The 21,287-nt window shown below is 44.0% G+C and overlaps 2 protein-coding genes across 10 annotated transcripts in view; one reads left to right on the forward strand and one right to left on the reverse strand.

Annotated features, from left to right (window-relative positions):
• The window catches only part of kifc3 (kinesin family member C3), a 29,375-nt gene extending 21,900 nt beyond the window's left edge, over positions 1-7,475 (forward strand). For 7 of the 8 annotated variants that reach the window (XM_031569496.2, XM_031569491.2, XM_031569493.2 and 4 more), the window contains 8 exons: positions 28-158; positions 908-1,031; positions 1,405-1,534; positions 1,710-1,939; positions 3,220-3,366; positions 3,815-3,941; positions 4,223-4,269; positions 5,777-7,475. In XM_031569496.2, the coding sequence (XP_031425356.1) occupies positions 28-158; positions 908-1,031; positions 1,405-1,534; positions 1,710-1,939; positions 3,220-3,366; positions 3,815-3,941; positions 4,223-4,269; positions 5,777-5,785 (945 nt within the window). In that variant the 3' untranslated portion in view covers positions 5,786-7,475. The remainder of the gene's footprint in view (positions 1-27; positions 159-907; positions 1,032-1,404; positions 1,535-1,709; positions 1,940-3,219; positions 3,367-3,814; positions 3,942-4,222; positions 4,270-5,776) is intronic. The other variant, XM_031569492.2, reaches the window with a different exon arrangement.
• A 723-nt stretch (positions 7,476-8,198) lies between these two features.
• On the reverse strand, positions 8,199-19,736 carry wt1b (WT1 transcription factor b). Of its 2 annotated transcripts, none has more exons than XM_012814948.3 (9): positions 18,982-19,736; positions 16,951-17,073; positions 15,746-15,848; positions 13,408-13,488; positions 11,440-11,548; positions 10,292-10,439; positions 9,433-9,522; positions 9,086-9,169; positions 8,199-8,912 (listed from the first exon to the last, which is right to left on the reverse strand). In XM_012814948.3, the coding sequence occupies exons 1-9, from the start codon at positions 19,385-19,387 to the stop codon at positions 8,791-8,793; spliced, it is 1,266 nt and encodes a 421-aa protein (XP_012670402.1). In that variant the 5' UTR covers positions 19,388-19,736; the 3' UTR covers positions 8,199-8,790. The 2 variants fall into 2 exon arrangements, with proteins under 2 accessions (XP_012670402.1, XP_012670401.1); XM_012814947.3 differs by having other exon boundaries at positions 9,077-9,169; positions 18,982-19,735.
• Between the last annotated feature and the right edge of the window lie 1,551 nt (positions 19,737-21,287).

A 21,287-nucleotide genomic window follows, 5' to 3' on the forward strand; every position in this document is an offset into this window, starting at 1 on the left:
GTATCTTACTTGCATTTGTGTGTTCAGGGGATATCTGAGGACCCTGGCATCAACCAACGTGCTTTACGACTGCTATTCGCTGAGGTGTCAGAGAAGAAACCAGACTGGGATTACAACATATCCGTTAGCATGGTGGAGATCTATAATGAAACGTTACGGTGAGGACACGCACACGCACACACACACACACACACACACACACACTGTTTACATTCTGAATGGTAAAGGCAAACGGAAAAAGAGCATTCTGTCAGCCCTACCCAGCACACACACAGTCAAATACAAACAGCCAGTCATCAGTCAGATAGACAGTAATGAATTTCAGCTCCTCTCTGGGGCACTGCCAAAGTGCAGTCACAGGCAGTGGCTGTGCCGGCCAGCCACACTAAAGCAATTTTAAGATTCCAGGTGCTGCCAAAAACACACTCCACCCCCTCTCCCTCTCTCTATCACTCCTTTTATATAACTCGGCCTCCATTATTCATCCCCTAACCAATGACGGTCATTCTCCGTGTTCCTTGCTGCTGTGGCTGTGTCCTTGTTCCGTGTTAAGCTGGGCAGGTCAGCCATTACGTAAAAATGGATTCCATCTAATAAGTACAGCCATCTGTGGAATAGAAATGGGCAGTCTTTCAGTCTTTCTCTCTCTCTCTCTCTCCTTCCCTCCCTCTCCCTGATTATATAACCACTGCACATCTGCGTGGTCAAAAGGCCTGTGTTTTCTGGAGGATTATGGGGCGAGATTTTTTTTAGGGAAGGTCAATGGACACACTATTACCAAGATCATAATTCGCCAGAGGCCCTTTGGGCCCAGTGAGATGGCACTGTGTGCCCGTGTCGCCCATCGTGACTGAGTTGTGCAACAGTGCAGAGAGTAATCTGATCTGTGATGTGTGCTTGGCCTCAGGGACCTGCTTGGGGAGAACCTTAATGACAAGCTGGAGATAAAGATGTGTCCAGATGGCAGCGGTCAGCTCTACGTTCCAGGCCTGACTGTCCAGGCTGTGAAGAGTGTAGAGGACATCAATAAGGTGAGGGCAGCATTGAGACACTCCACACAAGTGTTTTACTCAAATGTCTTTGTTAAGCAAGGTGTGGGGATTTAGGCTGCATATTTGTGTGGATAAGAGTTTAATGCTCAAGGTTGTATATTGCCTGTTTGTTCAGTGACCCAACATACTGAAATGACTGATTTAAGATGATTAGATGTGGATGTACAGTCCTTCTCTTGCACACAGTATTGCATTCATTCAGGTATTTATGTACTGTGTTGTAATTCAAACTGCAAATTGCCTCTAAGATGTAACTGAATGCAAATCCTCTGAGGGCCATGGAAAGCTGATTTCCGATGCATGCTGGTGATATTTCTAACTGTGTGCTGTGTGCTAATCATGATGCCTACAGGTGTTAGAGTTGGGCCATATGAACAGAGCCACAGCCTGCACCAACCTGAATGACCACAGCTCCCGCTCCCACGCACTGCTCATAGTCACAGTGGCTGGGTTCAACTCCTCTACTGGCCACCGCACCACAGGTACCCCCATATGCACAGATACACACAGATGTGTATCTCAACAGACACACAGAGGCATCATGTATCCACACATTCCTCTCATCGCCTATTTAGGTCTAGCATTATCTATTTCTACCTTTCCCTGTTTCACATTCACGCTTAAGTTGTTTTCTTTTGTAATGTGTGCCGCCTCTAGGGAAGCTGAACCTGGTAGACCTGGCGGGCTCGGAGCGGATCACCAAGTCCGGCGCAGAGGGCAGCCGTCTGCGAGAGGCTCAGTGCATCAACAAGTCCCTGTCGGCCCTGGGCGACGTCATCAATGCGCTGCGCTCTCGCCAGTCCCACGTGCCCTTCCGCAACTCCCGCCTCACGTACCTGCTGCAGGACTCACTGAGCGGAGACAGCAAGACCCTCATGATGGTGCAGGTCAGCCTGATCACACTCGACCCCTTGTAGTCCAGGCCAGAATAGTGTAGGTCAACCAGACTTTCAGCTTTAACCAGAGGTGCCAGGTAAATTGGATAGTGCAGTCTTCACACCCATTGGAAATTTATAATTATGGTTAAATTGCTTGATGTTTGTCAGTTAATTTCAAATAGAACTAAACGTATTGCATAGCGGTGCATAATATGACCACAGCATAAAGTGACAGTTGAATGAAACTAGGAAATAAAAAACGGTATTGAAAAATGTATGAAAAGAATTATATATATTTATATATTTCCCTACCAAATACTAATCCACCTGAGGGCAGAAGACGTGTCAGATTGCTTACGACAGTTTTTTCAGGAAAGTATTGATCATGATGACAGATGTCTCAACCTCATATAGCAAATATGATACAACAGGCATTGTAACAGGGTTGAGTTAAACAAACATGCCATACATTGGGTAAACACAACAGGGTGCATTTACATTTGTTATGTGTCAAGAGGCCAAAATGTTATGGTTAAGCCATTTTATCGTTCTGTAAAGACACAGTGAATAGTAGTTTAAAGTAATCTGCAGTTACTTACCTTTCCTACATTTTGACTCATATATTTCAGACCGTACCAATATTTTGAATCAATAAACCAGGGCTTTTTACAGAAATAGCACTTAATAGGAAAGATCCCTAGGTTAAGGAACTATACTTTGTGTCTGCTGTTCACTTAAAGAGTGTGAAGCAGTAAAACTATATGACTGCCTGTGCATGCTAAAATAGCTTTAAGCAGCAATCATTGGGCTCTAAGCACAATATGGAAACTGCCCCAGGTAGCGAAGATTGAATGATTTTGTAAATGTTTTGTGAGGATTTAAAGTCCAATTAATAGAACAAACCCTGTCAGAGGAACAGAGAAAAAACATGGAGTAACTTGTAGCAACATCTTATGGATGACATGTTTGAAATTGAGTAAATAGCTTCTGTATGCTTTTATTAATGAGCCTACAAAATTCCATTAAGATTGGCCATTCTCACAATGCATGTATTAGCTGCTGAATTTTGATTGGCCGTAGGTAACCATTTTGTTGAGCAAGCTATATGGCAGCCCTGCCACAAGGGCAGACTTGAGTGAGGCTGCTTTGAAGAAATAGGAAGGATAATAACTCCGATACTAAACTAAAGGTCATCTATTGGACCTTTTTTTCTGTGACCTTTATGTTTGTCCATTCGATTCCTTCATCTGGAATCTTTCGGTGACTTATTGATGATGTCGCCTCCCCAGGTGTCTCCTCTGGACACTAACGTCAGTGAGTCCGTCTGCTCTCTGAAGTTTGCGCAGCGTGTTCGCAACGTGGAGCTGGGTTACTCTTCACGGAAACAGACCGAGAACTCCTCCACCTCCTCCTCACCAACTCACGACAGTGTGGAGGTAAGGCCCCACTCTAGACCACACACACACACACACACACACACACACACACACACACACACGCACAAGCACTGTACAAGTACAATGTAGCCACTGAGCCTGAGGTGCTGAGGTCTCAGGCAGGGGATTCAGGTCATGGTCTGTTGTGGCCACTAAGCCGCCAGCTTACCCTGCGGCTGTAGTTCCCCTATCAAGAGCTGCTCAACCGTTCACCTGTTGCTAATCTACTTACACACCCGTACACATTAAGGTATGCAGTTTGTGTTTTTAATAGGAAGTGTTTTCTGTAGACACACACATACAGACACTTACAAATATCCTCTCTCACTCTCTCTCTCACACACACACACACACACACACACACACACACACACACACACACACACACACACACACACTAAGAACATTGAATGACCTTGAGTAAAACCCTTGTCCTTTGGCCCCACAGTTGGACTCCCCTCCGGTGACACCAGTGCCACTGCCCATCTCCAGGGCCAGCAGCGCAGGCTCCACGCTCTCCTCCACCTCCAAAACCCCCAGCACCCGCCGCCGTTCCCACAGTCAGCTTGCCACCGGTGAGGACACACACACACACACACACACACACACACACACACACACACACACACACACACACACACACACACACACACACACACACACACACAAATACGAGGTCATTCTAAGAGCAATTATGCAATGAAATATAAAAGAGGCAAATATGCTTATAAACATTCACTGCAGCTGCATCTCCTCTACATGAACTCTTAATATAAGTCTTTCTGACACTTTCCCTAATCCTCTCTCCCTCCTTTGAATGGTCTGTGTTGTGACTCAATGATTGGTTGGTTCACAGATAGACAGGTAGACAGAAGGAGCCCATTGGTTGGGGATGGTGGGCAGGTAGGTGGGGTTTTATCTGATTGGTTGGTTGGTCGCTTGGCATGGAAACGCTCAGCATGGCATGGTGCCCTTGTGACACCTGGTCGATGCCCACCCGTCTAACACACTAACCAAAGGCAGCTGCTGGAGTGGTGTGTGTGTGTGTGCGTGTGTGCGTGTGTGCGTGCGTGCGTGCGTGTGTGTGTGTGTGTGTGTGTGTCTTCATCTTTAATGTAAGCTATGTGAAACTGACTGGTATTTGGAGGGCTGTATGTCTGTACGTGTTGAGTGTGCCTTTTGTGTGTGTCTTTGTGCGCACATGGTGCTTTTTGTTTGTGCACTCTGTTTGTACTCTGCTGTTGTGTAATTGTGTGCGTGTGTGTGTGTGTCTGCTCTATGGCTGGGATAGTGTGTGATTGAGCTGCTTTTGGTGGTGAATAGTGCGCTGCAGAGGAGCAGTGAAGTTTCAGGGGGATGTGTGGAGTCTGAGTGTGGTAATGTTAACAGTCTAATGGATATATATCAGAGTGTGTGTGTGTGAGTGTGAAGTGTGAAAGAGTACTGGTTGTATCACTTTCTTGCACAGTTGTACAGTGCACTTTTCTTTAGTAATGCATTCATTCACTTTCTTTAGTTTAGTTGTGATGTGATGAATCACAGTATGAATTTTACCTCACTGTTTCATTTTGCACCCTTGATTGTCAACAGACTCAGCAAAGAGGATGTGATCTTTACAGATCATTGCATATGAAAGAGCAGGGATTACCCCGGATGCTTTAAGATGAAATTGATTTTACATTTGAATGTGGAAGTTCAGTAGTTTAGTGCAGTTCAGTCAAACTGCACATGATGAGCCAGTTTCTTTGGACATTTCATGTTTTGCTGTGTGACGAGCCATTAACAGGACCCTAACTAGAGATGTGTGGTGGCGTGTTACTCTGTAATTAACAGCCCCTTGGGAGCTATTTGAGCTAAAGTGATTTGGCAAAGGATTATGTTTCTAAGTACTTCTGAAAATACTTACAGTGACCCTTTGACAATGGTCAGTGAATGGCCCGTCAACAAAAAATATTTTTTTTATCAGGATTTTGAGTCCAATCGTCCAAATAACCCCTCAACAGCAAAGCTGTTTTTCAAGCAAGAGTAACTCTTTGCATATGTTGGCCATTTAGTAATAATGTGACTGGCTGTTTTTGAGGAGTGGATGGGTGTGGGCAAAGTAAGATTATTGTGGTTTTCAAATACTGTTTTTGAATGTGGGACAGCTGCCATTATTACTAGTGGAAACAACATGCTTTGTTTGTCAGGGGGGGAAGTAATATTAACCCGTCTGGTAGATTGTTTGCTCTGCTTGTAGGACTCACTCGGCCATTAGTTTGACATAATGATACAGTTTGAGTGCTTTGTGCCGTTCACACACTAACTGTCTCACCCTGTGAATTGAGTGTTGAGCCATGGGACTGAAATACAAAAACACAGCCATATCCCTAACATCTCTCTCTCTCATGTTTCACCATTTCTTCCACAGGACGAATGAAGCTTACTGCCTGATGGCACTGCAGGCAGGGAGTTTAAGAGGAGTCTCCCAGCACCTGTGCCCACCGGTGGACCTTTTCCCCTCTGCAGCAATGAAGAACAGTCTTCCATGGGTTTCCGCTGAAAGACGTGACGTGACGTACATCGTGACAGAAACAGAGGAGGGACGTGGACCAGAGCCAGAGCTAAGTGGGGTGTGAGACTCTGATCAACCTATCAGGGCCAGAGCTCAGTGAGAGGAGTGGGGTGTGACTCTGATCAGCGAATAAAGCAGCCTGGTTCACACACTCTTTACCCACAACCCCCCAGGTGAAGAACACTCTTCCACTCATCAGTTCCTGTCCCAGTTCCTGTGGCGACAAAGGAACTGTGGGTGTAAGCGGTGGGTCGTCGGATCTCAGTATTTCTGGACAGCGAAGAAGCACTTTAGACCAGGCTGCCACAGTCACCCCTGCTGGTCCTGCCACTCAGAGTTCAGCTCCTGATTGACTTCCCTAATCATATATAAATCTGTGTGTTCATCCGTGTGAGGACGGGCAAGGACGAAGGAGGACGTTTTGATTCTGTACTGCTTTCGTTTGATTCAAGACTTTGATACAGGACTCCTTATCACCCCCTCCCTACCACCCCGGTCCTTCCCCCTACACACACCTCTTTGTGATTCCCCGCCATCAGGCATAAGGACAATTCAGACTTCTGTCAAGAAGCTGGGAGTAACTGTGCAATGCAGGGAACCCCAAGCAAAACTACAGGCCAGACCACATTTCTTTGCTCATGTAGAGGAACTCGTGTGTTTGTGTATTTTTTTTTTCTTTCCTTTTTCCAGTCTTCCTGATCAATGCATGTGTTTTTGATGTTCAAATCTCTGTTTTTACATTGCAGCGTAATGCTTTCAAAGACAATCGTTTACCGGTGATCATGGTACACAACCGAACACACATACACACACACATACACACACACATACACACACACATACACACACACATACACACACACATACACACACACACACACACACACACACACACACACACACACACACACACACACACACGCAGGTAACAGGGTTGGCCACACTCCAATGCCAGGCTCATCATGCCAACCTAAACCACCCCTCTTCCCACAGTCACTGCTAATAATGAATGCTCTCTGTCTTAGTGAAGATGATGGACACCCCTCCATGTAGCCAAACCTGCAACATCCGTTGGATTTGGGGGAAAGCCTTTTGGTCATTGTGGTTTGTGGGTCACCCGCTTGCTTGTGTTCATGTCGATGCAGTTTTGTTTTTGTACACTGTTTTTAATAAACACCCCTTACTAAATCCAAAATATCTTGATTCTTTATGGAGTGTGATTGGATGTGTTGAAGGCGTGGTGGTAGTTCATCAGCTGACATGATTGATCATAACTGTAAAGAGGGATCTTTGCAAATCAGTGAGATGTTGTAGCAGTATGAATCGTCTTCCAAATTCAGTGGTGTGATTCACATTGCTTTTAAATTGAGGCTTGTTACTATAGTACAGGTCTGCCCTCTGGTGGATACTTGCATACAATGTAATGTTTGATGTCCAAATAAATGAATAAGATTGTTGTTTACATTTATATTGTCTTTGCTCAAAAATCATACAGACTGGTAATGACGCTGATGCTGATATTTCATGATTTGCTGATTAAATATTTTGAAAATGATATTCACAGTGATTGGTTGCTCATTAATGCGTATCCATCAATTTCTGTTTGTCCAGAGCCTTAATGTCATAAACCCTTAATCAGGTTATATCTCCAAATTCCGGAATGGTCAGAAACTGACATGGAGTTGATATGGAGCAAGTATAAGTTGGTAGTTAAAGAACATTCTAGTAGAATGATTTTACTCCTACTGGGATATCACTAGAGAGAGGCCCTTATTTACTGTCAGACCTTTACCCTGATGTTACTTGTATTTGAATCAATGTCCACTAGATGGCACCAAATTCACTCATAGATACCAATTTTAGAAAGATGAGTAACACAGGATTTAAGGAACCTACAAAGGATTACTTAAAGGAGGTGTGATGGCGAACATTACATTTTGGGTCTAATCTTTTCAAACCTCTATTTGGTCTGCTCCATAATTCACAGCCATGACACTGTGAGGGGAAAATATACACACACGCCTCCAATGGTTTGACCTACCACATGAAGGACTAGTCTAAACATTAGTTATGCCCACTTGTAATTTTAGAGCTTTTTTAGAGACTTACTTTTATTTCAGTGTGGAAATTTGAAATATTTGTCAAATATTACACATTATTTCACAGTTAACAGATATGAGTAACGTGGGTCTAATGTGTCAGATCTCCTGTTATTTATCATTGCCTCAAGAAGTACATTAATGCTTATGTAGTCAAATAATAACACTATCAGGACATCTTTGATAACGTATTTTTAATAAAAAATGTACTGTTTGTGTTATATGGTAGAAAATGCAATATATACAGTAGAATATCCAAATTTGTCATTTTCATAAAACATTTTCTTCCAGCAATCAAACTATAACTTTTACCTCTGTGTTTACTTAATAGTTATTGTGTAAAACCCAGCACACAGTGAAGTAATCTACATCATATCATCTACTTAAAAATATGGCCAGTGCAACTAGTAAAAGAATATGAACTGTATATAGAGTCACAAGGTATCAAACACTGAGATGACTTTTACGTATCGCAAACGTAAGGCACCAGAAGGTTGAACTGCAAACAGTCTGTATGCTGCAACCTCGCCATACAATACTCTCATGCAACATACTGTCAGTGGACAGGTGTGTGTCTGTGTGTGTGTGTGTGTGTGTGTGTGTGTGTGTGTGTGTGTGTGTGTGTGTGTGTGTTTGTGTGGTCTGTAAGTGAATTGTAATCTTATCGCACACACACTCATGACTTCTCAGACATGGCGGGAGCCTTCTCCTGTTACTACACATACGGGCTGGGTGACTGTGGATGTGCTGAATCCAGTAGCACTCCACCGCTCAGAGGGTCATCTGCAGTTTGTTGACGTTCCTCTGGTGCATGCTGTGGTGACGCACAAGCTCATCAGAGCGGGCAAACTTCTTCTGACAGCTGGACCAGCGACAGGTAAAGGGCTTCTCACCTGGGACCGAGAGCAAGACAGAGAGATGACACGGCATTGACTCCGGAGAAAAGTGCAAAGAGAGCAAACGATACTTTGGGTCAAGGTGAAAGAATGAATACATCGCTGATGATGTCTTATGAATGCATGAAAGAAGTCAATCTGAGTAATAAAAGTATACGCACTTGTTTTACCTGTATGAGTCCGGGTGTGGGTCTTAAGGTGATCTGAGCGTGAAAACTTTCTCTCACACGTCTCACACTGAAATGGTTTCACTCCTACATATGGAGAGGGGAAGAGAGATACGGTGTGAAAGAGGGAGATGGAGACGAGATAGGTATGAGCGTAGCTCACTGGAAAGCTGAAAAAGCAGTTAATGTTGAGCAGTGGGACACATGATAGGGACCATCGTGTTGCTGAGACTACTGAAGGGCACTAGGGTGCATTGGTGGACGGAGGTACAGAGACAGAGGGTTTGTCCCCAGTATGGGGAGACAAGCAGAGACAAATGATAAAACAGAAATCAGAGAGAGGAACTCACCTGTATGTCTGCGCTGGTGCCTCTTGAGCTGGTCAGATCTGGAGAACCTCCGGCCACAGTCTGTAAAATCACAACTGTAGGGCTTCTCTCCTGGGGAGGGATAGGGAAGCCATGATAATTACTTAGTGTGTACAATGTAATAATGTAATAACTTTCAGTCCTTTATATAAGGTATTCTTGCAATTACTTTGAAGATTCGTGTATTCATAAGTCAAGTGAACTATCTGTACATGTCAACGTCAGTGTAACACTGTGAAACAAAGAGTGAAAGACTCTTTGACTGAAGATAACAGAAATTTGGTCATTGGTAAAAATGGTATTTTTCCTGAAACCCCCTCCATTTAACGTAGAACACTAGCATTCAGCATGTGGTGTGCAAGGACCCTGTGTGATTTCATCGCTTTTTTTAAAGAAGTACTATAGATAACTCTCAAGGACCCAGTGCCCCAGTTCATGAGGCGTAAGTGTCTTGCACAAGCCTCTGAGTGATCAGGTCATTTCTCAGAGGTGCCTACATGATGTGCGGCTTCAGCAGAGCCTCAGAGACAGCTCAGCTTCCTGCTAGCCCTGAAGCCTGCTGTGTGTGTGTGTGTGTGCGTGGGCTCAGAGACTGTAACACTATGAATCACATTTACCAGACCCAATCGTCACCATCACCACACCAACACAGACAAACGCAGACACTTTCCCAAGAATCTGGGCCCAGCGCAAGGTTTACAGGAAATCTTGCTTCCCCCATGGTTTGCTGAGCTAAGAGCCAAGAGGTAGTAGTAGCGGTGCATATTCCAAATATCCCTGTAGGAATTAGTTGATTAGCAATCATTAGTCATTAGCCATCTCGAATGAGAGCATTTCCCACCTGTGTGTTTTCTTCCATGCATCTGGAGATGTGAGAGCTTGAAGTATCTCTTGTTGCAGCCAGGATAATTACACATATATGGCCTTTTCTCGTTGCTGTCGGGTGGCCTCACTATAGAAGGGGTGATGCCTGGAACTCGTCGAACGTCCTAAACATTGGCACAGAGAAGAGGTGAAAATGCACTTAAATGTTTAAAATACAATAAAAATTATATTTTAATCATCAATCTGCCACATAATGTGTTTTTTTTTATATTAAGGACCCAAGCAATCATTTTGGTTGCTTATTTTTGCACCTTCAGCCTGCCTGATGTTTACGTGAAGAACAAGCCAAGCCACCGTAGCAGAGCAGAGGAGAGAGGAGGAACTTGAGTAAATACCCCATGCATCTCCCTGGAGAATCTCTCCTTTCTGAGTCACTGACGGACATTCATTAAGCCTTGATGATTTATTTGCGTGGGCTAGGACCATGCATGGAAACTCAATCTTTATTGCTAATGGACTCTGTGAGAGGTGATCTCTCTTCTCCCCTCCTGTCTGACATAACCCGTTTTAAAACACCTCCACTGTTCTGGCGACTTCCCTGTTTCATTAAATGGCGCGGTTGAGTCCGATGTGGCAGGGGTTTGTTATTTTGCTCTTTAGAAAGGGAGAATGAGGTGAGTGTTGAAAAGGCTGCTGAAGACTCGCTCCCTCCTCCTCCTCCTCCTCCTCCTCCTCCTCCTCCTCCTCCACGCATGACCTGAGTGGTCTGTGCCATATGTCCTGTGTGTCCCAGCCTTGGACCAGCGCTTGGCAAGACTGGTATGGAGTGGGGGAGTGGGAGTTAATGACCTTCAGATGAACCATATGTCTGTGTGTGCATGAGTGTGTGTGTGTGTGTGTGTGTGTGTGTGTGTGTGTGTGTGTGTGTGTGTGTGTGTGTGTGTGCGTGTGTGCGTGTGTGTGTGTGTGTGTGTGTGTGTGTGTTTATGGAAGAATGTCTTTGTGTAGAGGTGTGAGTTTGAATGAGTGTTTGGGTGTGTGTGTGCGTGTGTGTGTGTGTGTGTGTGTGTGTGTGTGTGTGTGTGTGTGTGTGTGTGTGTGTGTGTGTGTGTGTGCGTGTGTGTGTGGAGGGGGAAGGGGAGGCAGAAGGGTGTCGACACAAACCTGGAGCCCTCTGAAGAGTCCGTGTGTGTGGATGTGATACTGGGCGCTGCAGCTGTACACCATGGGGGCTGTGGCAGGCGTGGGCTCGGCCTCATATCCTGAGCCTTGGCTGCATGATAAGAAAGACGACAGAGACAGTAGGCAGAAGAGTCAGTCTCACCGGAGCTCACATTGATTTCTTTTTAAAGTGTGACAGAATAAGTATGCCTGTGTTGAATGTGTGTCAAAGAGCAAAACCTCACACAAAGCTTGACTGCAATACACGATTAAAGAATGGCAACATGTTATCTTCATGCCAACGTGAATATGCAATGTAGTTATTAGGTCACTTTTTATCCAAATGCGCAGAACTAGGTTTTATACTCTCACAAATGATCAGAATTCCTTACAATTCATGATTCATCTCAATCTTAATCCCCCAGTCTGGAAGTTTCTGGTGTTGAACGGAGAGAATAAATTATGACCGGAGAGAATAAGTTCAGGGTCAGAGATGTTACGAGCTTGGAGGTTGCACCTGATGAACGATTACCACACCATAAAGCTCCCTTTGTCCTGCCAGCCACGCTTTGGAGACTGCACAGTCCGTTAACACACACCAGTCATCACGCAGTTCATCCATTCATTCATTTAGGAGATAAACACCTCAGTGGTTATGGCAACGGGGAGCGAGAGGGGTTGGGAACCATGGCGATTATCTCGACAGCGAGCATAAATATTCTGGCTAGCATCCCCCTCCACCCAAAACCGCCCCCCACCTCTCTCCCTCCCTCCCTGGCCTCCATGTACCCCACTATCTATCCCCCACCACTGCATACCACCCCCATCACAACATCAATGGGTCAGAAGCCACATCTGTGGCCAACAATCCAGGCACTGACACAGAGAAAAGACCCTAAACTCTTTTTAAACTGTAGATAAGTCGACCAATCATCACTGTTTTACGCTTTGCTTTATGCAGTCTGAGCGCATGCATCAGTGTGACTGAGTGTGTGTGTGTTTGTGTGTGTGTGTGTGTGTGTGTGTGTGTGTGTGTGTGTGTGTGTGTGTGTGTGTGTGTGTGTGTGTGTGTGTGTGTGTGTGTGTGTGTGTGCATGACTGTGTGTGCATGACTGTGTGTGTGGGTGTGTGAATGTGTGTGGGTGGGTGGGTTAGATCTTAGGGTCACACACTCTTCTCCGCCAGCAAGCAGCCTTTTGAAAGGGGATTCTGGACAATGTTTGCACAAGTCCAGTGAACGGAGGGGAACTGGACCTGATCCTTCTTTGTGTTCTGATCCGTTTCCTCCGTTCCCCTGGACAGACAAACCGCCAGATCCTCCCCGACCACCTCACCCCCCACCCCTTTCCCCATTATGTCTTTGGCTGCGGCCAAGGCCACCGGTCCGTTTCAGAAATATAGCACAGGAAACCCCCCCACCCCCCCACCTCAGACAAACAGAGTGGGACCACTTAAAAGAACACGCAGGATCAGAGATCTTTGTAGTTGGACAAAAATATATATAAGGACATGAGGTTGTATGTGGTGGACATATCTCCATGAGCACTTGCTGAAATCAATCCCAAAGTGATAAAGTTAGGAAGCAGGCAAAGATAGGCTATCACTGCTGTCAGCAATATCAGCAAGAATGCAATGGGTTGAGATGTCACACTATGACTGTATATTCTCTGACTTTAAGGCTTTGTTATTGCGTGGATTCTGAAAAAAATTTAAAGGAAGTAGAAGGAGAACTGTTGCATTGTAACTGACTAAATATAGCATGCCAGTAACAGGCGGTTTTGTAACATCTCTTGGCAGCCACGTAGCCAACCTAGTTTTTCTAATATGAGCAATTACATTTTCTCCCTTTAACAGACCCTTTCATTACCCAAAGCAACTTACAGCACAGTATGTGAGCTCTTTGACAATTGGATGCATAACCTTAACATTGGCACCATTTGGACCAAGTAGTGACAAAAGCTAGTGACATACCTCTTGATGCTGGATGTCAGTGCATTCATGGGATTCCAGGTGACACAGTCAAGCTGTGAGGCCATCTGGTATAAATTATCACTGTCAGGGTCAAAACAAACAAAAATATGAAACACAGTAATACTGAAAGTTAAATCTCTGTCATGGCATTTGTATCCTCAGAAGTATTCCGTAAAAAACATAATAAAACACTTAATAATAAATGACTGTATACGTTTTCCTTCACTATTATATTGAGACTTGCTTCTAGCACTCTCTTGTTACTCCCCCCTACTCAGTTGTTTCATCGCTGCTTCTTCTACACACAGTGGAATTCAGAGTATGAAGTGCTGAATGCTAAACACATATCACCAAAGCCAGACCAAAACTACATCACGACTGCTTCATACAGCGTTTTCTAAAAAAAAAAGACAATATTGTTGGCTGTCCATTATCCTCCTGGCAGATGCTTACACTAACTCATAGCCCTGGAGTCACCGCAGGCAGCCAAGCATCACCACATCCTTGCCGTGTCACAATAACTTAGGAGCGCTTCTCGCTCGGGCGGTTCAGCGCCTGGTACCGAGTGGTTGAGGCATGATGTCAGCCCTGCTGCACGGTGTCAAAAGGAGGGGAAATTTTTGGATGGAGACAGTTTGTTCTGAATGAGGGGGGGTGATTATGAAGTCAAGACACTTCCTTATTAATTCTAAACTCACTTAAAGTCCGCAGCAAACCATCTGTTAAATACTAAATACTATAATGACAGCATAGCAGGACCAGGAAGGGTAATTGCAAAGGATTAAAAAACATTTTTAAATCACCCTAGTTTTGCTATTATGTCTCTTTGCTGTCAGAGGGCCATACTGGGAATAATCATAAATTATGAAAGACTATTTAATTTAGCGCCACATCCCCCTGGCCAAGTCAGATTTATCTTACAGGGAAATCTTTCCCAGTGAGATGGCCATTTACAATCAGCGTAAACTATGTCCTAGTTTTCATATTTAAGCCTCCTTTCAGTAGTTGTTTTCATTAACTCATCTCAGCCCAGCCGCTGGTACCAGGCTGTGATCGGAGGATGAGACTATTCGATTTGAGAGTTCCCATCAACTGCCTGATGCCAAGCAGCTTGAGTTAAGATGAGGTGGGGGGCTTCTGCCGGGCAGGAAAGGGCTATCTACTGTTATCAAAGCCAGTTCCGTTATTTTGGGTTCTTGGTGTCCCCCTTTCTTAAAAACAAAACGGGAACAGCATTTATGGAATGTAAGCTCATTTGCAGTCATGATGGAAAAGGCCATGTTGTTGCTGTACTATGCCGCTCCCTTCTCTCCCAACTCTGTCTGACTGACCTCTACTCGATTTTCCTTTCTCCTTGCCTCTTCACCTCATCTCACACTCTTCACACACTCTTTCTATCACACTCTTCCTCTCTCTCCTCCTCCTCCTCCTCAGTTCCAGGCTGCTCTGCGTTTCTCTTGGGAAAGCCAGGCAAAGAGATGAGGAATTCTGGAGGAAACGGGTAGTAGATCACTGTGAGTTTATTTTGGCCTGCTGATGGCTGCTGTGCAGCTCTTAACCTATGAGCAGACAGCCCAGCGCGCTGCAGGGCTTAGTGGGGATTTACGCTGACTATCCAGCCCAGATCGGACCCATCGGCGCACTGCCTCAGCACTCAGGGGCTGCTGATGGATGCGACGGAGAGACAGGGCAGCCAGACAGGGATGTGCTGCTGTCCCAATGGCAGTGCCTCACATGAGAGGAATCGAAGCCCAGGTTTGGCCAGATTCACTTTCTGAGATATAAATAGCGATTGAGGTGAACTCGAGCAGTGAGGTGTCTGCTCATTTAGTTGAAGGTATCATGCAGACTTATTATACCTAGGTCAAAAACATTTCCCATGATTATATTTGTGTTACCTGGCAACAGAAAATGGCAGGGTTTAACTATTAGAACTCCATCGTTCATTCCAATGCCTTTTTAAAGAATGAATTTCCTTTCCAACTGTAGTCACTTCCTTTTTTTGTTATTGGCTGTATATCCCCCCATTCAATCGTAGCCAGATATTTGAGCTGTTTGAGGTTTGGTGTTGAACATATGCTGAATAGAAACATCCATTTGCTGCTTGAGTGCAAAGGTCATAGTCTGATACAGTGCAGCTGAGAGGACATCCTGTTACTCCTGGTGTCCAGACTACTTCATCTTCAGCTACAGTAGTACACATAACATAGCATAAAATAGCATAGCATAGCATAGGGTAGCTAGATAGATAGCAGGTAGCCTGGTGTACTGTAGTAATTCTGCTATCCACAAATGTTGTCTGTTGGTTTATGGAGACATAGTAGTCATGCAGTATTACCTGTTGTATGTGTTTCTTAAGAGAAGAGCTGGGCTGCCTGCACAAGTGTCCGAGGGTGTGTGGCAGCCATACACAGGTGGTGGGGCAGAATACTGTGGGTCTCCTGTCAGATAAAACAGATATTACAGGCATTCTACTAAGACAGAGGTTATTAGTTATCTTCCTACTTCTATTTTGATTAGATCGAATTGAGGTAATAAACCATGATTCCCTAAGATTATCTCATTCAGAATGTCATGGTAATAAAGAAAGTAAAATATTTCAGTGATCTAATTCAGACCAGCTCAGTGAACTCTCTAGTCTTTGATAAACCCCAATCCTGTAGCAGGAGAGTGTAATTACTAGCACTGTTTACATGTGAAACAGGCCATTTTACGACAGAACAAACAGAGGACTCGGAGGAGCACGGATAACTGACTGCGACCCCTTGCTTTGTTAAGTTATCAAAACAGCGGGGTCTACACCAACGCCATTAAACCTGTCCCTCTTGAATCAGATTCAAAGCGTCAGTGAACGCTCCCTCCATCTCTCTCAGCAGTTCATGCGGGGAACCTTGTCCCCTGGTGGCTCATTACATTCCAAACAGGCTCTCGCTGGGCTGCTTCCTCAAATGAACGTTTTCACAAAATTTACAACGGCCAAGTGACCAGCGTGAATCACCCATGGCTTTGTGTATGGAGAGGTACCATCATTTACTGTCTTGATTTGAAAACTGTATGACACCTAACCTTAATGTGACTTCACACCAAATGGCTCGAGTTTCTTGGGGAACTAATGGACGTTTAACTCTACAGTAATAAATTGTGTACACCCTCCCACACACTCACAGATGTGTAATCCCATGCAAAAAGGGACACACACACACACACACACTCGTATACACACACACACACACTCGTATACACACACACACACACACACACACACACACACACACGCACACATGTGTGTGCATGCATGTTTGTTTACACACAGGAATTACAGCAAACTAAGGATATGGTAAATACAAACATACACACACACAAACAAATTGAAAAGCCTCTTAGACACAAACACATACATATATAAAGAGAGAGAGAGAGAGAGAGAGAGAGAGAGAGAAAGAGAGGGGGGGAGGGAGGGAGGGAGGGAGAGAGGGAGAGAAAGAGAGAGAGAAAGGGAGGTAGGGAGAGAAAAAGAGAGAGAGATTTAAGTTGTGTCCATACCCATGGTTAATGGTGGTGATATGGAGTCTTCATGTTTGAAAGGGTGGCAGGGGGGCTGTGGGGAGAGATGGGAGCGAGTGTGGCCATAAGTTGGTGGCCCATCCAGGCCCATAGTGCTGTATCCTGGGTGAAAAAGAGGAAGCCAAGCTTATTTTCAACAGGACTGAGTTTTTGTCCGAATCCCTTATTCCCGGGTAGGATCACTGAATCCATCTCCCAGGAATTTGTTATTTACTGCTAACAGTGCATTCAGGAGTGGAAAGTTGGCATCCAGTTTGCTTTCACAGAACAATAAATTAAGATGTAAATTTCAAATAAGGAAAAGATCTTTCAGCTTCTATAGAAACATGGCATGAATCATCAAAGATATCCACTAAAGTTTATGATCCGAAAACCTATGATTTGCTATTACAGTTTAGCCTGTGACCCCAGACAACATCTCTATCACAACGGCCAAATCTGTATGAAGGTGAAAGGGGAGTCATTTCAGGGAAACCACCAGCTTGGCTTTTCTCACCTCTGGGATTGGTGTTAGAGGGCAGAATATTTAGCCCTTTCTCAGTGGCTGAACCTGACTAGTATACTTGAATGTTACTCATTGACCCTGCTCAGTTGGTCACTTAGGGCCAAGTGTGATGACTCCACCATGCCATAAGGGACATAATGACTTCATCCTTGTTTCCTCTACTTGGCACTCTGTTGCTGTTTTCCTGACGATATCTATTCAAATGTAAAACAGTCCAGTTTTGCTTGTTTATCCATATTGCTTTCCAGCCTTATCACACCTTCAGTAAATACTCTGGGGGGTGGAGAAGGATTATGCAATGAACCAGTAAACCTTGAGAAATGCAGCTGTAGCACACATATGAAAATAACAAAATTATCTCATGAAAATAGTGAGCTGACTAACACTTATCCAAGCAACAACCCTTCGCTGTAATTCACTGGAATTCTGGCATTTCAATATTTACGTTTAAAGTAGTGACAAATGTAAAATCCAGGAAGTGTAAACAATAATGTGAACTCATGATGACCTTAGTTGCATAAATCTTTGAAAGGTCATACAATATCTATTACAAAAAAGTTTATGTAAACTCAATCAAGAACATTGCCACTAAGTTTTTAACACAGTGAGTCACCCAGGGCTCTGTATCTTTAGTGACCTTTCTCCTTTACCCATGCTCATCCAAACACACTCTCAAAAAAAGTTGTCGTAGCAACACAATTTTTTTTTTTTACCGGGCCAACAAATACTTTTAAAACAGTAGTAAGTACATATTGAAAACTAGCATTGTAATTTACTGTAACACTCATCCTCATATGCACATTCTGTAACAGGCATTGAAATGTACCAAGTTCATGAAACGATTCCATTAAAAAGCTATACGAAAAACAAGTGAGAGTTCAATACAGTGTAACAGGAGAACTGTAACAATAGCATTTCCTGAGTAACCTGGCCTTACATTATGAAGAGTGTTTGTAAAAGACTACTTGTTATCTACTAGTTAATCAATATAATTATAAATAATAAAACCCTCTTATTAAAACTCCCACTGTTTGCTTTTCTCCGTCAAAACTATTCTTAGCCCCAACACGTGTATTGTGGGGGGAAAAAACCTGATGATATTTTGGGGCTATAAAAATGATGTATTGATGTTGCTCATATTGTTCAGCAGTTGGCAAATACTCAATAAGAATAATACATTACTTTGAAAAAGTAGCAAATCAAATCACAGCAATATCCTGTCCATCAAACAATTAATGAAGAAGCTCTGAAATACTTGTATTATCTTCTCAAGTCTTAAAGAATACTGAGAAGTGATAAACTATCTTTAAAAGTAACTAGTATGTGAGTTTTAGATGTTTGTCAATAGAGTCTGAGTACTAAATCAATCAAACGTATAATCAAGCAAGCATAGAAAAATAAAGAATTTTAAGCCCACCTCACATACACGCATCCTAACTACTCCTTGAACTGTCAAGCAGGATTTTACACTACGGAAGAGTAGATCATGGGTGGCACAGACTTACCCTGGTTTTTAGGAGCTGGTGGGTTCTCCACACAGCCTGGCAGGTAAGACCCATTTGGAAACATCCTGGTCTGGCTGGCAGCGGTATCTGTAAACGCCCCATGCCTGTAGCCACCAGCCCCCGTGAGCTGGCCAGAGAAGTGCACGGTAAAGGCTCCCAGGCCACAGTGGGGGTCCTCGTGGAGGTCGGTCGTTCCCCATCCCGGCTCCTGTTTGATGAGCGAGTGGGAGGGCAGGGCACCATATGCCGAGCTAGGGTGGAAGTCCAACATGGGGCTCCACTGAGGAGCGCCAGCGACAGGGAGCGAGCAGCCACCACTTCCACCTGGCAGGGTAGGAACAGCGGGCAGCAAGGCTGCTAGGTCTCGAACGTCCGACCCCATCAGCCCACTTGATTCTGTCAGCATTTATAAACAGTCGTCTGTCTCCACACGCAGAAACCAGTCCTGAAAATGGCGCTTTCCAAAAAAAATTGAGGAACGCCCCAAATAACTGCCTCAGGAGAAGGAGTATGTGGCCAGACAACACTAAATTCAGAAGAAAAAAAAAAACGTTTGTAATAGTCCAGTGTAATAAAACGCCGCGCCCTGAGGTCTCTCTCCTGTATGAGGAAAGAACACAGTACGAAGAGTCAAGAGGTAGTGGGGAGCCACACAGAACCAAAAGGATGGGGCAGTGGTGGGAGAGAAGTCCCTCTCCTTTCCTACTGTGACTGGAGCTTCTGAAGGCTCCTCTGAAGACTCTAATACAGCCCCAGTCAACCTCGGAGGAGGAGTCTGGAGTAAGTGAGGAGAAATGATGAGTCCTTGAATTTTACTTATGGGCTTAAGCAACACTGGCTGACCTCTGACTAATGTCAGAAGACCGGCTGAAACCCTTTAAGTGGGTGTGTGTTACATGAGGCCAGGGGTCAGTAGTACATCTTCATTCGACATACAGACACTAGAGATAATGACGTGATCATGATAGCACATTTACAGATTTGACGGATGAAATAATCTCACCAATAATTTGAGTTTGTAAAATAGTGAGTTTTGAGTTTGTTGTAGAGTTTTACAATATATTATAATACGTACATATGTATTGTATTTTATAAGAGATACTAATCATATTTTATAACAGATACTAATCATGGTGTTCATGATGATCATGTGAAAAATCCTGATAACAATAATTCATGACAGTAGGTGTTAATCTGAGATGTTTTGATGGACCTCACATCAACAATAAGGCCTGTCAGAGATTGATAGTTGACTTTTCATAGATTTCAGAGAGACTGGTGATATCCCACAGATCCCTGTTGTCAAGCGCCTGCCCATGACAAATGTATTTCAGCTGTGAGGTTTATTATTTTTCCATTAGGCTGTTAGCTGCGTTATCAAGGGATGATAACATTTGACATAAACCTGTGCTGAAGTTAATAAACCAAAAAAACTTTGGTTTTATGGAGCACAACAATTTCAGACTTTTTCTACATTAGGCCAGAGGCACCCCCAAAGCTGACACATCACTCCCCTCTTCTCCACAGGGAGAGCACTGTCATAGCTTTGGAAGCTTAGCCAAAAGATTCACAAGATACTTAGGAACATCCCACACTCTTGGGAACAGAGGGAATACCTTTTCTTCCATTTGAATAAATAATTATAAAATAAAATGATTTTGTCATGACTATTAGTTAGACGTTTCTAATGTGTAGAAGAACAGGCAGAATTTTAACAGAATCTAGAATAGTTTGAAGGAAATGACACAAACATGTCAATTGGCTATCGTAGAAGTACTTACCCAGAACACTTAAACAAGAAAAAAAAAACTGTTTGCCCTTGAACCTTTCTCTTTCTCATGATCTATCGTCTTTCCTGTTGGATCATCACAATTTCTGCTGTAGTTAGGCTGCTGTGACGGAATCTACTCACAACTAACTAACAGCTAACGTTCAGATAATGTTAGTAATGAGCTGAACTTTGCATGGCATCTTTGACCTCAAAAAGCATCAATTACCAGAACAGTACTGGCCCAGACTGACGTGTCATGTCATCTATACATGTTCACTTGGTGCCTGTTTCAAATCTGCCACTATACAGTGATTTCTTTAGATGACAGCAATCAGACTACCTCTTTGCACTATCGAAGGTAGTCCACTTGATCCTCAACATAAACTGTGGTCTGTGGTCTCCTGGAATCAATTAAGGAGGTTGTATCTCAATTTGTTCTGGGCTCAAGCTTCAGTGGGGGAACAGCCAAGAGGGGATCCCAGGAGCTGGGATGTCTCCCAGTCATATACCCCCTGTCAGATTTCCGAATGGGCTC

The sequence above is a fragment of the Clupea harengus genome, chromosome 6, assembly GCF_900700415.2.
Source record: "Clupea harengus chromosome 6, Ch_v2.0.2, whole genome shotgun sequence".
NCBI classification, from domain to species: Eukaryota; Metazoa; Chordata; class Actinopteri; order Clupeiformes; family Clupeidae; genus Clupea; species Clupea harengus.